The sequence below is a fragment of the Petromyzon marinus genome, chromosome 23 (assembly GCF_048934315.1).
Source record: "Petromyzon marinus isolate PM22_M1 ecotype Great Lakes invasive population chromosome 23, UKy_Petmar_22M1.pri1.0, whole genome shotgun sequence".
Classification (NCBI taxonomy): Eukaryota; Metazoa; Chordata; class Hyperoartia; order Petromyzontiformes; family Petromyzontidae; genus Petromyzon; species Petromyzon marinus.
This window is the reverse complement of record NC_133689.1, coordinates 25,916,000-25,933,706: the sequence shown is the minus strand read 5'-3', so window position 1 is coordinate 25,933,706 and position 17,707 is coordinate 25,916,000. Positions and strand designations below refer to the sequence as shown.

The window sequence follows — 17,707 nt, the reverse complement described above, 5'->3', positions numbered from 1 at the left end:
GTTCTAGTTTGTGAATAGCAAAACGCATTCAACCTCATAATACATGTTGATTTATTGGTCGCTCGTCCATTTCATATCCCATAGCTTAACCACTCATATCTTTGGATTCCGCTCGATGAGTCGAGCAGTACGAGTACCACCTTGATGGGTCTCCAACGTTTCCTTCCAGAGTTATTACAAAAAAACCACAAACATCCCAGAATCCTCTCGGTTTGGGGTCAAAATGTTGTCGCTCATTAAATCCCATAAGAAACGTCGCATCGAATAAATGTGATTGAATTCTCCCCGTCTGGACGAGCGGGATTGAATGGTGCAACTGATTTTGCTGTGCTGTGTTAAATACGATATTTGCTTTCCTGCTTTTGTTTTATTTTGTGAATAGCAAAAAGCATTCAACCCCATAATACATGTTGTTTAATTGGTCGAGCGTCCATTTTATATCCCATAGCTTAACCCCTCATATCTTTGCATTCCTCTCGATGAGGCGAGCAGTACGAGTACCACCTTGATGGGTCTGCGACGTTTCCTTCCAGAGTTATTACAAAAAAAACCACAAACATCCCAGAATCCTCTCGATTTGGGGTCAAAATGTTTTCGCTCAATAAACCCCATAAGAAACGTCGCATTGAATAAATGTGATTGACTTCTCCCCGTCTGGACGAGCGGGATTGAATGGTGCAACTGATTTTGCTGTGCTGTGTTAAATAAGATATTTGCATGACTGCTTTTGTTTTATTTTGTGAATAGCAAAAAGCATTCAACCCCATAATACATGTTGTTTTATTGGTCGCTCGTCCATTTCATATCCCATAGCTTAACCACTCATATCTTTGGATTCCTCTCGATGAGGGGAGCAGTAGGAGTACCACCTTGATTGGTCTGCGACGTTACCTTCCAGAGTTATTACAAAAAAACCACAAACATCCCAGAATCCTCTCGGTTTGGGGTCAAAATGTTGTCGCTCATTAAATCCCATAAGAAACGTCGCATCGAATAAATGTGATTGAATTCTCCCCGTCTGGACGAGCGGGATTGAATGGTGCAACTGATTTTGCTGTGCTGTGTTAAATAAGATATTTGCATGACTGCTTTTGTTTTATTTTGTGAATAGCAAAAAGCATTCAACCCAATAATACATGTTGATTTATTGGTCGCTCATCCATTTCATATCCCATAGCTTAACCACTCATATCTTTGGATTCCTCTCGATGAGGCGAGCAGTACGATTACTACTTTGATTGGTCTGCGACGTTTCCTTCCAGAGTTATTACAAAAAAACCACAAACATCCCAGAATCCTCTCGATTTGGGGTCAAAATGTTGTCGCTCAATAAATCCCATATGAAACGTCGCAAAGAATAAATGTGATTGAATTCTCCCCGTCTGGACGAGCGGGATTGAATGGTGCAACTGATTTTGCTGTGCTGTGTTAAATAAGATATTTGCATGACTGCTTTTGTTTTATTTTGTGAATAGCAAAAAGCATTCAACCCCATAATACATGTTGTTTTATTGGTCGCTCGTCCATTTCATATCCCATAGCTGAACTACTCATATCTTTGGATTCCTCTCGATGAGGCGAGCAGTAGGAGTTCCACCTTGATGGGTCTGCGACGTCTCCTTCCAGAGTTATTACCAATAAACCACAAACATCCCAGAATCCTCTCGGATTGGGGTCAAAATGTTGTCGCTTATTAAATCCCATGTGAAACGTCGCATCGAATAAATGTGATTGAATTCTCCCCGTCTGGACGAGCGGAATTGAATGGTGCAACTGGTTTTGCTGTGCGGTGTTAAATCAGATATTTGCATGACTGCTTTTGTTCTAGTTTGTGAATAGCAAAAAGCATTCAACCCCATAATACATGTTGTTTTATTGGTCGATCGTCCATTTCATATCCCATAGCTTAACGACTCATATATTTGGATTCCTCTCGACGAGGCGAGCAGTAGGAGTACCACCTTGATGGGTCAGCGACGTTTCCTTCCAGAGTTATTACCAATAAACCACAAACATCCCAGAATCCTCTCGGTTTGGGGTCAAAATGTTGTCGCTTATTAAATCCCATAAGAAACGTCGCATCGAATAAATGTGATTGAATTCTCCCCGTCTGGACGAGCGGAATTGAATGGTGCAACTGCTAGGCACGCTCACCAGCACGGAGGCCGCGAGGCTCGCCAGCCCCGCGTCGTCCCCGGCGCGCAGCAGAGGCCCCGAGCAGCTGCCTCGGGGCCTCCGTCCGCCTCGCCACCTCCTCGCCCTCCTCCTCCTCGTAGTGACACGAGCGCGACGAGGTGGAGGCCATGCTTCCCTCGCCGGGCGCGCTCGACTCCTCAGGGGCGAGAGACGCCGACCAGACAGGGCCGGATTCAGGCTACGAGGGCCCTGAGTAAATTGCAAACAGTATTGCAATGTTTATTAAGTCATACAAAAGTGTTTTTACCGATGTAAAATGAACACATTTATTCGACTCGTGGTAAAATCATCAAACGTGAATGACTCGCTATACTCGTTTCTGTAAACACACGTCGAAAGATAAAAGGTCGACCCGAGGTCCTCGCTACCGTCGCTGAGCTGCGTAGATTCAATGTGGGGACGCAGTGCCTCGACCAGGGGGGCTGAGTCCCGATTGGCCTGGGGGGGGGGGGGGGGTTGGCCCAACCCCGAGGCCAACTGTGGGGCGAGGGGAGGGGGCTCGTGAGAGCTGAACGCTGGACGCCACTAAACTATTTGTTTATTTTAGCAGGTGGGGCCCACTGAGCCATTGTAGCCTTTTTTTCAGAAGAGACCTGGCCACACATTATAGTCCAACGAAGTGGCTTATCATCGTGTGGAAATGTTAGCAGCCAAATACTCTTAAACGCGTGATCCTGATTGATACTAAATGTGGAGGAAGAAACCCAGAGGGCCTGGAGAAAAAAAAAAAACACGCGACCGAGGGGAGAGACGCAAACAAATTCCAAATATTACAGCAGGCGAGGTAGTGAACATCTCGCCACCGCGGCGCCCAAGCGCTGAGTCTGGGTCAACACTCATTTTTTACTTTTGGTGAATTGCGTCTTCGCGTTAACCGGGTCAGAGGGCCATTTGCCAGGCAACACGGCAGGGACATCCTAGCAGGCATTTGTGGTTGAAACTCGTTGCCCGCAGTTATAACGCCGTGAGTTGGGGGCTGAGTTATGCAATTAAAATGGTTATTTATAACATGTGCGATGTTGAAATGTCTCTTCAGCACCACGGTCTTTGCATAGAAGCACTCTTACAAAATGGAGCTGTATACCATTCACAAAAGCACCATGCCATAACCTTACAACAGTTCCATCTCCCAGCAGCTCACTTGTATACCCGTTTCCTTGCCAGAGGCTATGTTTGATCCTTAAATCTACACATTCATTGGGAACCTACCCCGATTTAGTAAAAAAACCTCACATTTTAGAATTTCCCACTGCATGTCACTGCCAACCGCACACTCACCTCTTACCCACTGATAGCTTCTGATTTGACAAGCCCATTGTTAGACCTACACCATACCTCTTTCTCAGGAAGTCCATGTAACAGTGGAATGTGTTTCAAATTCCGTGAGTTGGTAGCGCTTCCAATGCACGTGCGTTACAGTTTTAGGGACGAGGCTGTCTGCCTGTGCGTGAGTTTTAGGGATGAGGCTGTCTGCCTGTGCGTGACAGCTGTAGGGACGAGGCTGTCCGCCTGTGCGTGACAGCTGTAGGGACGAGGCTGTCCGCCTGTGCGTGACAGCTTTGGGGATGAGGCTGTCCACCTGTGCGTGACAACTGTAGGGACGAGGCTGTCCGCCTGTTCGTTACAGCTGTAGGCACGAGGCTGTCCGCCTGTGCGTTACAGCTGTAGGGACGAGGCTGTCCACCTGTGCGTGACAGCTGTAGGGACGAGGCTGTCCGCCTGTGCGTTACAGCTGTAGGGACGAGGCTTTCTGCCTGTGCGTGACAGCTGTAGCGATGAGCGTGCAGAGGCGCTGTGCGGGGCCGGACGTCGTTGCTGATCGCGAATCCCAGGCGCGCTACGACCACCTGGAGCACGTCAGCAGCTGTGGCCCCTCTGCCTGGAGATGTTCTCCAAGCCCGTGGTCATCGTGCCCTGCCAGCACAACCTGGGCCACAAGTGCGGCAACGACGCGTTGCAGTTGCTCGCCCGAACGCTCGCCTGTGACACTCACCTGCACGTTCACCTGTACACTGACATGAACGCTCACTCACCTGTACATTCTCTTGCACACTCACCTGTATACTCATTCGCCTGTGCACTTGCCTGTACAGTACTCACCTGTGCAGTGACTAGCCTGCACGCTCACCTGTTCATTGTCACCCCCCTCCCACCCTCCTTGGGGGTACGGGGGGGGGGGCCGTGGTGCCGCCAGGAGGTGGTGCTGCACCGCCACGGCGTGTACACCTCCAACACAGCCTCCTCCTCTACAACATCATCCACATCTACACGCAGCAGCAGCAGCAGCATGAGGGCAGGGGGCACGGAGCAGGGCAGTGACAAAGGGCAGGACACGACTGGGCCAGGGGGACAGGACGCAGGTGTAGGGGGCAGTGAAGGAGAGGAGGGAAGGGCAGGGTTTAGAGTAGGGTAGGAGGCAGGGAGGGCAAGGCTGTGTAGGGTAGAGTATTGGGGTAGAGGCGTATGGCTGGGTGGGGTAGTGTAGAGGAGGGCAAAACTGGGGATGGGCAGGGGTAGGGCAGTCTCAGGGCATGGTGGGCAAGGCAGCACAGCAGGAGAGGGCAAGGCTGGTCATAGTCACCTTGTTGCTCTGTCTGGTAGTTGCGTTGTTGGTGATGGTGGTGGTTGTTGTTGTGGGGTGTGGTTGTAGTACTATGGCAACCCGTGTTGTTGGTGGTGGTGCTAATGGCCACGTTGTTATTGTAGTGGTTGTGATCAGTGTTGTTGTGTTCATTGTTGTCTCTGTCATCGCTGTCACCGTCATCATCACTGTTGTGATTCTCCACGCAGCGTCGTCGTCGTTGTTGGAATCGCTGTTGTCCCAGTATTGTTGTTTATTGTTATCTCTGTGTTGTCATCCTCCAAGTGTTGTTGTTGTGCCAGTGTTATTGTTGTTGTCCTAGTTTCGTCGTCGTCGTCGTCGTTGTTGTGGTGGTGGCGGTGCCCCCAGGGGCCCCGGCGGCCGCAAGGACGCGGAGCCGCGCTGCTTGGAGCACGGTGAGGAGGAGGAGCAGGAGGAGGAGACACGTGGACTGATCCTCCTCCTCCTGGTGCCGCACGCCCAGCTGCTCGCTCTGCAACCAGCGGCACAGCCAGACGGCAACGCTCGACGTCATCAACGAGCAGCGTGACGTGGACTACTCCTCATACCTCCTCACACCACCACGTACCACCACACACCACCACGCACCACCACGCACCACCACACACCACCACCACTACACACCACCACACACCTCACACCACCACACACCACCACCACTACACACCACCACACACCTCACACCACCACACACCACCACGCACCACCACGCACCACCACCACTACACACCACCACACACCTCACACCACCACCACGCACCTCACCACCACACACCACGACACACAACCACACACCACGACACACAACCACACACAACCACACACAACCACACACAACCACACACCACCACACACCACCAAGCACCACGCACCACCACACACCACCACGCACCACCACGCACCACCACGCACCACCACACACCACGCCCCACCACACACCACCACACACCACGCCCCACCACACACCACCACCACCACGCACCACCACACGCCACCACACACCACTACACACCACTACGCACCACCACGCACCACGACACACCACCACGCACCACCACGCACCACCACACACCACCACCACGCCGCACCACCACGCACCACCATACGCCACCACACACCACTACACACCACTACACACCACTACGCACCACCACGCACCACCACGCACCACACACCACCACGCACCACCACGCACCACCAACACCACACACCACCACGCAGCACAACGCACCACAACACACCACCACGCACCACCACACGCCACCACACACCACCACACACCACCACGCACCACGACACACCACCACGCACCACCACGCACCATCACACACCACCACGCACCACCACACACCACCACCACTACACATCACCACGACGCACCACCACACACCACCACACACCACCACACACCACCACACACCACCACGCACCATCACCACCACGACAAACCACCACACACCACCGCCACCACACCGCTCTTCACACTTTCACGCCCCTCATCTCCAGACCTTCACGCCCCTCCATATACCCTGATTCCATCTTCGCTCACCCCCTCGCTCATCCACACACCTCACACATCCACACGCCTTGTCACACCTCATCACACCACCTCGCACCACCTCACACCTCCACATGATGTTGGAACCGGTACATCCCCCCCTGTATAGTGAGCTGAGTGATGGTGCTGGTGATGATGGTGATGCTATGTCTGTTACTGATGGTGATAAATACGTTGGTGATGTTAATGACGGTAATGGCAGTGATGATAGTTAATTATGTTGGTGATGGTGATGTTGATGATGGTAGTGATGTTAATGGTGATAATGGGCCGTCGCCTCCAACAGGGTGGGCCAAGTCTTGGTAGTGTTGGTTATATTTGTAGTGGTCGACTTGACGCGAACAACTTTCTTGTTTTCTCCGACACATCTTGTATTACAACTCTTCACAGTACGTCTGTGACTCCGTCATTCCGCTTAGCCGCAGCTCGCTCGCCGCGCTCTGCCCGTCTCGCTCACTCCGCTTCCTTCCCCTATCCCTCACTGTCCCTTTGTGTCGTCCCTGTCTCTCTTCATCGCTCGCTGTCTCTGTCTCTCTCCGTCGCTCGCTGTCTCCGTCTGTCTCCGTCGCTCGCTGTCTCCGTCTCTCTCCGTCGCTCGCTGTCTCCATCTCTGTCCGTCGCTCGCTGTCTCCGTCTCTCTCCGTCGCTCGCTGTCTCCGTCTCTCTCTGTCGCTCGCTGTCTCCGTCTCTCTCCGTCGCTCGCTGTCTCCGTCTCTCTCCGTCGCTCGCTGTCTCCGTCTCTCTCCGTCGCTCGCTGTCTCCGTCTCTCTCCGTCGCTCGCTGTCTCCGTCTCTCTCCGTCGCTCGCTGTCTTCGTCTCCGTCGCTCGCTGTCTCCGTCTCTCTCCGTCACTCGCTGTCTCCGTCTCTCTCCGTCGCTCGCTGTCTCCGTCTCTCTCCGTCGCTCGCTGTCTTCGTCTCTGTCGCTCGCTGTCTCCGTCTCTCTCCGTCGCTCGCTGTCTCCGTCTCTCTCCGTCGCTCGCTGTCTCCGTCTCTCTCCGTCGCTCGATGTCTCCGTCTCTCTCCGTCGCTCGATGTCTCCGTCTCTCTCCGTCGCTCGATGTCTCCATCGCTCGATGTCTCCGTCGCTCGCTGTCTCCGTCGCTCGCTGTCTCCGTCTCTCTCCGTCTCTCGATGTCGCCGTCTCTCGATGTCTCCGTCGCTCGATGTCTCCGTCTCTCGATGTCTCCGTCGCTCGCTGTCTCCGTCTCTGTCCGTCGCTCAATGTCTCTGTCTCTCTCCGTCGCTCGATGTCTCTGTCTCTCTCCGTCGCTCGCCGTCTCAGTCTCGTCTCCGTCGCTCGATGTCTCCGTCACATTGCTGGATTCAAACTCGGGTCTCCAAATTAATATTTCAGTGTGTAAACCACTGCTCCCATATTTAATTAACTACTGGTTAATTGGCCCATTAACTGTTGAATTAAATGTAATTTCTATCAACTCACCTATCCATATCAGTGATGATGATGATGATACGTATTTAGCGCGCAGCGCGACAGACCCGGTGACCTGAGTTTGATTCCTGCTCAAGGTCAACACCAGTCAGGATTATGTGAAACGGTCCTGGGCCTCCCCTAGGTCGACTCAGCCTCAAATGAGTACCTAGTGCGGTGTGTAAACAACACCATTTGGGAGACAAAGGCAGTTGGGCATGGTGCTGGCCATCTACCCCATCGCATACCATGCCAGCCTTAATAGGTGCTCGCTAACACCACCTGCCCCAACAGTCTGTTAAGGCTATAGGGGGGATGTTTGTCATCGTGTGAGTGATGGGGCAATAGTACAGAAAGTAGACAAGTTTCCGTACCTGGGCAGTGTGCTTCTAACCAACTCCAGTTTGGCTGCAGTTGTCTCACCCTGAATCCGCTGAGCAGCACTGCATTTGTTTTTCACCGTGTGAACGAAAATTAAGTTGAATATTTTGAGGTTCTTTAAAAATTATTACTAAACACTGCTTATAAACATAAACGCATAAATGCTGAGAATATAATGTCAGATGCATATCGTCTGTACTTTATACAGTGGCTTGTGCTAAGAAACTGCCAGTCAGACGCAAACTTGTCATGCTGGGGTGTTATTGCCAGAAACGCCTTTGTTTCCCCAGCGCTGATTTTTACCAACCACACCTGGTATTCAATTAAGATTGAGTCGACTTAGGGGAGGAGTAGGGCCGGTTCAAATATAATTTACCACTGCTATTGGCCACGACCGGGAATTATGTGAAATAGTATCGGAGCCAGATGACATCCCCGTCGCACCCCACGGTAAACAGGAGGAAATGGCTCTGACACTCGGGTCCGTATGTTTACACGGGCCTTCCCACCATAATGGTCCTTAATGATTGTGAACAGAGTCAGGGACCCCAAAAGCACAAAGAATAACCCAAGACCGTGGCCTCTTATTGGTATTGGAGGTCTTCACCAGGTCAAGAGAGCTTCCTGGTGTGTGCACGTGTTCCACTGTTGCGGTGCCCTGCAGTGGCATTTTGGTGACACTTTTTTTTTTCAATTTGTGGAGGAAATTTCTCCTGCCATGGCCAGGTTGGATCTGATGTATGGAGTCCCACTGCTTGCGGTGGTGAGGGGCCAGTGAGCTTCCTGATGGTTTGATCCACAATGAGGCGCTTCTTTGGGATGTTTGCGTTCTTCCAATTGTTTATCCACTCAAGCATATCGGTTGTGTGGACATAAGCCGGATGGATTTAAGAAACGTTTCCATTGATTACCACGATAACAGATCAAACTAGCGACTTCTGGATTGTGTACCAACCATTGCGTCATGCCAGCGTCTTGTGATGTCATGGGTATAGGTGGGGGGAAATAACAACCAGGGTACAAGGTGTTAGTGTGTCGTGAGTTTGAGGACACAGTTTCAAATATAGTTATTTTTTTATTTTTTTCCTCTCCCCCCAAATGGGGTAAAAACAAATAAATTGCAATGTATAAGGGTTGTGGAGGAAAGGGTTGGTAGGAGAATGTGTGCCGAGATCGCCAGCAATCTGCGGCGGACGCCTGCTCACTGTACGAACGCCTCCCGTGGAATCCGTCCGGTAGTCGGACGAAAAGGAACGATGAAGGTAGGCGACCGCGGTTTTCGGAGATCCGAGGCGGACGGCGACAGTGATGAGGGAAGGGGGGAGAGAGAGGGGTGGAATAGAAGGGGAGATGGGCGGTATCGTTAGTGATGCTCGTCAAACGCGAATGCGCCCGACCGTTTGCTATCAGTCGTGTCCATAAACGGTGCGGATGGGACGGCACTCACGTTCAGTTCCATGAGGGTGTTCGCACACTGCTGGAACTGCCAGCTGTTCTCCTGCAGCCACCCGAGAGTGGGCGCGCACGCACACAGGAGAGACGTCAACATGACTACCCAGTTTGCCAACCAGATAACTAGGCCTGGCCTGGATCCCATGGCAGCCTGAATGGGCGACGCCACTCCAAGTGGGTCATGTAAACCCCTTACATTGTGCCGCTTTGCTCGCTTTCCTATGGGAGCTGCACGCTTTGATGTTGGCCGACTTCGGAAACAGTCATAATGTCACAAAGTCAGTGCACAAGAGGTGCAACTGTTAAGCTGCTGCTGATTAAGTTTAAGTTTTTGCCAATGTTTTGTAAAATAAAATGGTGGATATGTAAACAAGTGATTGATTAGAGCTTGGTATATGCTTAAGCCATTTCAAGCATACGTTAAACCTCTAATAATAATTATTTTAAAATAAATATTGTTCCTTTCATCTGGCTGTGGACAAAATGGAGGATGGGAAGTGGTAGGAGTAATGCCAGGGTTGTGGCCAAAGAGCCGCATGGCCCTCGAAAAGTTGGGAGAATAAATATTTCTCATTGTTGCAGCGAAGCGTACCGCAATTCTGTGCACCACCGCAGGCGTGGAGGGCACCACAGGCGTAGAACTTCGCAGCTGCGAAAGCATCTGCCCATCCTGATGGTGACAATGGTGAAGGTAGTGGTTGTAAAAAGTGGTATAGATCATGGCGATAATGATTGTGATTGATTATAGTGGTGAGCATGATTATGGAAACAGTAGTCGTGGTGATGAAGATAATGGTAAAGATGGTAATGATTGTTGTGGAAGTAGTAGTTATGGTGAAAGGGATCATGGTGATGATGGAATTACATTATGATGTTGGCGGTCAGGATGAAGATGACGGCAATAGTGGTGGTGTTTGTGGCAATGATGATGATAGTGATGATTGTGGTAACGATGGTAGATGTGTGACGAAGATAGTCAAAGATGGTGTTAGAGATAGATGATTGAAGCAATAAGTGATGATGTTGATAACCGCCAGCAGGACAAAAACAAAAAACAGATGACATTCAACAGCTGCTCATGTTCCTCTGTGTCATCTGTAAACTGCACGTAACCTTTTCTTAAGTGAACTCTTATACAAACAATTAAGAAACTTAAGTGGGCTCGGGCAGGACACGTCTTCATAAGGGTTAATGGCTGATGATCAAGAATGCAGCAATGAGATGGAACCCATCTAACAGTTGTTCATGGGCAGGTGCTAGGTGGGTTATTACAATTTCGCAATCATGAGAAATTTCAATGGCTTAGGGGAGGTATTCATCCAGCAGTAGTTTGACCAAGGCAGGAAATGATGACCTTCTTCAGAAGTGTTTTACTTGGTGCATTTGGCAAAATCCTCTGATCACAAGCACTTTTGCATGTGTGGGGAAACTGGAATGCACGGAGACACAAATATCACAGAGAGTGGGGATAGCTTGAGGGCCGGCATCTGTGGAGGGTCACTCACCAGGATCACGAGCTGTGGAAAGTGGTTTCGCACGAAGCTGTTGACACACACACATGCAGTTAGAGATGGGACACAAGGCCAAGGGAGTGTGTGTGAGTGACCGGGTGGATGAACGCATGAGCGAGCGGGGTGTTGAGTGCATGGGTGAAGCTGGAGGGTGGGGGAGTAGGCGTGCGGGCGAGCCATTGGTTGAACAGGCAACCACAAAGATAAACCATGTAGATGAGTGGGTGGATAAGCATGAGGACGAGTGAGTGCCTGGGTGAGTGGGGAGCTGCGTGGACGGACAGGCGAATGGGTAAGCGGGCAATGTCGCGTTCATGACGAAGGAGCGGTACCTCATGTAGGCATTTGGGTCGTGGAAGGAGTCGCACAGCGGATTCCCGTTCAGCCATAGCTCTTTCAAATTGAAGGCCTTCAGTGGGTAAAGTTCCCTCACATCTTTGAGCTGCATGGCAGGGGAGATATTTCCATACAATTAGGGGCATAAGGGCCATGCTTCTGGGCAACTTACCACAAGTTATGCATTACAATCCATGCCCACGCATGGATTGTAACGCTTTGCAGAATGCATTTGCCTTAGCGTGCAAAAGCTGACGCGCAGCTGTCACGGCAAAATGTGTATGCATATTTGTAAACAGTCCCTTGTGCTATAGTTTGCATCTCTTTTGGTTAACCCTTTCATCATTGGTGTGCGGTATTCAGTTGGGTGTCCTTGATAGTAACAACACATTATACAAACATTTCGTTTATATTGGATCACATTTTATGAACGTTACATTGCCCTCCATTACGAATGGGCAGAGTCAATGCAGAAATTCCTTTAATATTCGTTGAAAAGGGTTAACAAAGGAGGCCAAATACTGCAATCACATATTCTAAGTGAATGTATCAGCTCTCAACTTAATTGATTAATTAGCCCATTTCAGCATAATGGTCAAATTCAAGAGTCCATGCTATGTTTCGTCTTTTGTTTGTATTAATTGTATTTTGTTTGTGTGGTCTGTCCTGTCCAGTATGTACTGTGTCCCATTTGTACTGACCGTCTCATCGTATGTCTCACTGTACTCTCTTGTCTGCACTGTCTTGTTGCCTATCTTGTTCATGCAGCCCAATATGTTTTGTCCATATAATTAGTTGTCTGCCTTGTCTGTCTCTTATGTGTCATTAGCCTAATTTAACGTGCATATAATTTGCATGAATAATAAAGAACTGGTTCCGACACACCATTTGGTGCATGCGTTGTGAGTGCAATGACTGAAGTTAATTGACGTATTGATGCGGAGTTGCGGGCCTACTGTACAAAGTACATCAACAGGTACCACCCATAGGTGATACATGTTGATGTACTAAACTGCAATAGTACGTTTCACATTTGTGTATTCATTGCATTTAAATAATTAATTACGTTTCCACTAATTAAAGGCATATCTGATACCCAATACATGCTTAAAATAATATCAAGCGAATCGGAAATGAACAAGCACCAAAACAAAAGGAGACGATATAAGATATAATAGTAGGTATATCGATACTTGGATTGAATCGCGTAACGAACGGTCGACTCGCTGTGGCGAGGAATCTGAACCAACGCGACGCTCGCACCAGAGGTGCACCAGGCATGCGAGCGTCACGTCGCGATTTATTGAACGGCGCTCACACCCACATTGTTTTTGGAGAGGTTCAGCTTCTTGAGAGATGGAGTGTGCTGGGCAAGTTTTGCCAGGTCATCCAACCGGTGCAGGTCATTGCACGTTAGATTCAGGGATGTGATCTGTGGGAGTGGAAAGCAAGGGAGGCACAGAAAAGAAAAAGGTCCCTCTTATAGCCTTAACAGTCTTTTGCAGAAAGTGCTGTGAGCGAGCACCTATGAAAGCCAGCACGGTACACAAGGGTGGTCAGCACCACGCCGACCGCCTCTGTCTCCCTAGTGGTGATGTTTACACACTGCACTAGGTACTCATTTGAGGCTAAGTCGACCGAGAGGAGGCCCAGGACCGGTTCAGATAATCGTCACTGGTGTTGGCCGTGAGCGGAAATCGAACTCTGGTCGCTCGATTCATAGCGCAGCGTGCGAACAACTGCACTACCGCTCCCCTCTAAGGGAGGCAAAAGACAAAGATCCCCAGTATAGCCTTAACAGACTAGGAGCAAGTGCTGTTAGCGAGAACCTATGAAGGCCAGGATGGCACACGAGGGGGTGGGTGGCCAGCACCACGCCGACCGCCTTTGTCTCCCCAGTGGCGATGTTTACTCACCGCACTAGGTACTCATTTGAGGCTGAGTCGACCTAGTGGAAGCCCAGGACCGGTTCAGAATAATTGTCACTGATTTTGGCCGTGAGCGGGAATAGACACTTGGGCCGCTAGGTTCGTAGCGCAGTGCAGTGCCACCACCTACGGTTTAGCAGCAATAGCAGCAATGTAAATGTCGTGCCGTGCCTCGTTTTGGTTTTATCTCAAGTCGATGGTCGGCGATGACCGCGAGGTAAAATGGGGGCTACGCAACCATGAAGCACGCACCAACATCCACGTGTGGCGACGCGCCTCTAATCCAGCACTAATTAATCTAGTCGCTAATACCAATGCCACATTATACTGCAGTTTGGTACGTATTTTGTACTGGTAGGAACCTCCTGGTTCCACCCAGCCCACAAGGGATTATTGTGTCCGTCTGTCGTCCATCCAAAAATGGGAGGGGTGGGGCTGGGTGGAGAGGGGAGGGTGGGGAGGGGCTGGGTGGGGAGGGAGGGGCGGGGTGGGGAAGGCGGCCACGGCACACACGAGGGGGTGGGTGGCCACCAACCACGTCCGGCCATCTTCACGACATTTTTCCCTCCACGTGGAGAATCAACAACATGCGTTTGGAGTATGCGGATGCTCACAATCTCTAAATTATAAGCCGCCAATTCGTTGAGCCATCATTCGAGGCAAGCAACGTTCCTACCAGCTCCCTCTGCAGGAATGTGTTTTAAGAGTAATAATGCCCTACAGACGAATGGACCAAGAGAGCTAACGCAGCAACACTATACCTTAGGTGCAAAGCATTAAAACACGTGGGGAGAGGAGAAGGCCGTACCATTGGAATATTCTCTCGGATGATCTTGTTCAGACCATCCATGTGGTCCTTCCGGTTCAAAACCAGGTCGACACCACGTGCCTCCAGCTCTGGGGAGTGGGGGAGGGTGATCGTGCATTCATTACGCGTTGCGTTCAACTCAACTCCTACCCTCGCGATGCATACAGTGAGTGATGCGTATAAGGATGAATTAATTAAATATTAGTTAAAATGACATGACAATGATATCTTTAGGCTAACAGGATGAATAAACTAGAACAAATGAGACTAAAGAAACAGTATGAACGATTCTCGGCTCAAATAATAAAGCTGAGTTGTGACAAGTTGTCAATGTGCAGGAGTGCAAAGTAAACTTAAAAAAACACAAATGTTTGTTTCAATTACCTTCATTAATTCTGACCGCCTTCAAGTCCAGAGCTTTGTTGGTAGGGTCATATTTTTGGCTCAAACATTTCTGTAAAAAGAACACGCACATGTCGCATCCCCCATTAGCATAAACTGGCTGCTATGACAGGGTCTGTTGGGGTGCACCAATTTTAAGCACAATGTGAGGACACAGCATCACCATGTCATCTACACGCATTGCGTGTCACTCAGTGACACGGCTTTTGCAGTAGAAAAACAACCTGTCGCTGCCTGAGCCGCGCTGAGTTGACTTGGCACAGCAGTGGGCATAGTAACACACAGACCTGGCTGTCTTTGTCACTGCTAACATTGTCTACGTAATGGCCCTGTACGTTTATTTTAGGTCAAATTGACCAAGCTCAGATACCCACTCTAACAGCAGGGTGATTACTGGAGCCGGGACCAGAGTGCAGTGGGTTTGCTCAACCAACCACAGAAAATACTCCCTGTTTAGGCTTACAGAGTATTGGGGGCAGCGAGTGCTCTTCGTGAACACTAATTAAGGCCGGAAAGGTACACCAGACGGTGATGTGGTGAGCACCACACCAAGCTGTGTTTGTCTCCCCATTGGTGATGTTAACAAACTGAACCAGGTATAAATATATGGTTGCGTCCATATAGGAAAAGTGTCATAGCATCACAAGTTTAAGAGGGCATGGCTCTAAAGAAAGCTGTCTATGGTGTGGACCAATCAGTTTAAAAGACAATGCATATACTACCAGAGCATGTTTTTTGTTTGCATGTTCACCACGAGCATATATGGTTAATGCAGACATGATTCCTTGCAAAAGGTTTCAAAATGGTGTTATAACATCTTAACACTATTTTTATTGCCAGAAAGGCTAACATCTATTCTTATATATCAATGTTGCATGTCGATTTAAACTAGATACTTTACAACGTCAAAGTTTAGTTTGTTTAACCAGTTGAGAATTCAAGAGACCAGGATGTGTTCACTTTTTGTCAAGGAGCATAAACCATCACATGAGCTCCAGTCATCCTCGTAGTGGCTTTTGGCCACTCATCGAAAAAAGATAGTCACTGCATCGAGCGCATTCAAATGCACTTCTGCGGCCTTCTGGAACGCTCTTCCAATATCAGGAAGCTACTGGAGCTATGCACTCTTAAATATAAATTGACAACTCATTTCCCTATAACTACTTGTTGTGTTTAGTTGTCCTCCCGCACCTCCGGTCAGCATGGTTGGCTATGTATGGTGTGAAATAAGTTTAAATGCATACATTTCCGAGAGTGACCTGGGTCACCAAAATGACAAGTCTCTATATTCTATAATTATTTTGGTGCAACTGTTAACCTTTTATAATTGGCATTTCTTTCTCAAAACCTGATACCTAGGATACTCCATCTCCACGTTTGCACACCCCCCAGTACATTTACCGAGATCTCGAACCAGCACAATTGGCTTGGCACCGCAGAATCGGCTTTGAAGATGCGCCGCTTGGCCATCAGCAGCTGCTGCCGCTGCGCCTTGCAGATGGACATCGTATAGGGTCCGCTGGTGGTGGCAACGCAGGTGCACCACAAACAAAACACAACAGCACAGAACATCAGCGATGAGGGCAAGAATTAGGCACATGAGAAAAACCTGCGCTTTGCCCAGACAGAGGCAGTGTCCAGGCTCTACTCGAGGTTTGCATTATATTCTAGGTCGCTAGTCGACTATAATAGGAACGTGACTAATAGCCACAGGCAGAGCAAGATGTATACTGGATGTGGTGCGCCGGGTTGAGGTTATTAGTCAAAATGTTACTGACCCAGACAGACCCAGCTGAAATTATGCCCCGACTCTAAAAATAACGCAATAGCTAAACACTGATGGATGTATATAGCGTCTAACTCGAACACATCTCTAGATGCTGTATGAAAACCAGGGCGTGCGCACCATGGAGAATCAGATGTGGGCTCCGAGGATTGAGGTGAGAGCCTCATTCACCGCTATGGGAAAAGAGTATTGTGGTGGCCTTCCGGATCATATAGAGTAAATAACCCTCTTGTAGCCTACCTAGGTTGTAAGAGCAAGTGATGTCAGTGAGCGCCTATTAAGGCCTAAATGGCATGTAAAGGGGTGGGTGGTTTGGTCAGCCGCACCAGGCCGCCTTCACTGCCCCATTGCTGCTAAAGTTTTCACAATGCAGCAGGTACAAATCGACTTTGGGCAGGCCCGGGGACCGGTTCATATATCAATCTCCACTGATGTAGCCATGGCTGGAAATCAAACTAAGGTCCCCAGGTACATAGTGCAGTGGCCTAATCACCGCGTCCCCTCTGCACACACATGCACGGTGTGCGCTCAGTTAAACTTACCGGCGCTGGCAGGAACCCGACCTATCCCCCTTGTCCACATTTCCACGTCCACTCATACGATGGGAGCGGGGGATTCGGCCATCTCTAGCATCTCGTCCTCCGCTACTACAAGAGCCTCCGCCATCACCTCGTGTCCATCCTGCACCATTCCTTGTTTTCCAGGTGCCCATATGGTGTGCATATTCGCCTCTCTTTCCACCACGTGCGGGGAACCCAGACAACTCCTCAAACATGTGGGGTCTGGGGCCTCTATGAGGACTCCTGGCTGTAGCCTGGGTCTCCATGCACACTTCATGCTCTGTGGACACGGTGGTGGGGGGACTAAAATCTGAGTCAGTGGAGAATATTAATTTGTGAACTTACATTATAATACATGTGCGACAGTGCTGTATGTTGTACATTAATGCTGATGTGTGTTTTGTATGTTATAGGTTTGTGTTGTGTGTTATTGCTGCTGTGTTGTGCGATAGTGACGCGCACCTTGGAAAGTCATGTTCGCCATGGCCACGCAGAGCGAGAGGATGTCGGCTTCGTTCGCCATAGCTGTTGTCGCCGTCGTGGACTCCACGGCACTGCTGGGCTGTGATTCGCGTTGCTTGGCCGTCTTCGTGTTCCGCGCCACTGTCACAGCCAACTTCTCCGCCTCCCTCCGCCGTCTGATGCGTGCTTCCGCCCTGCCGTCTCTGAGACCCCGCCCCTTCCGGGTTACCGAGATCTCGCGAGAGCCGCGCCCGTCACGAGATCTCGCGAGAACCGCGCCCTTCACGAGAACCAC

The 17,707-nt window shown here is 49.9% G+C and overlaps 1 protein-coding gene across 2 annotated transcripts; it reads right to left on the bottom strand.

The window, feature by feature from the left end:
* Positions 1-9,229: 9,229 nt before the first annotated feature.
* On the bottom strand, positions 9,230-17,608 carry LOC142925718 (uncharacterized). 2 transcript variants are annotated; one of them, XM_076069122.1, is made up of 11 exons: positions 17,413-17,608; positions 16,933-17,260; positions 16,006-16,123; positions 14,587-14,656; positions 14,203-14,291; positions 12,791-12,898; positions 11,463-11,572; positions 11,125-11,161; positions 10,212-10,289; positions 9,615-9,665; positions 9,230-9,371 (listed from the first exon to the last, which is right to left on the bottom strand). In XM_076069122.1, exons 1-11 carry the CDS (start codon positions 17,471-17,473, stop codon positions 9,369-9,371), a joined length of 1,053 nt encoding a protein of 350 aa, XP_075925237.1. In that variant the 5' UTR covers positions 17,474-17,608; the 3' UTR covers positions 9,230-9,368. The 2 variants fall into 2 exon arrangements, with proteins under 2 accessions (XP_075925237.1, XP_075925238.1); XM_076069123.1 differs by having other exon boundaries at positions 16,933-17,230.
* Positions 17,609-17,707: the final 99 nt, after the last annotated feature.

Excerpts from the sequence above, each read along its gene's own strand:
- LOC142925718 (XM_076069122.1), bottom strand. The coding sequence starts at position 17,473 with ATGGCGAACGAAGCCGACATCCTCTCGCTCTGCGTGGCCATGGCGAAC. Across the intron at positions 16,124-16,932 it reads TCGGGTTCCTGCCAGCGCCG|CGGACCCTATACGATGTCCA; the intron begins GTAAGTTTAACT and ends TGCCACCACCAG. Across the intron at positions 12,899-14,202 it reads TCCGAGAGAATATTCCAATG|ATCACATCCCTGAATCTAAC; the intron begins GTACGGCCTTCT and ends CCACTCCCACAG.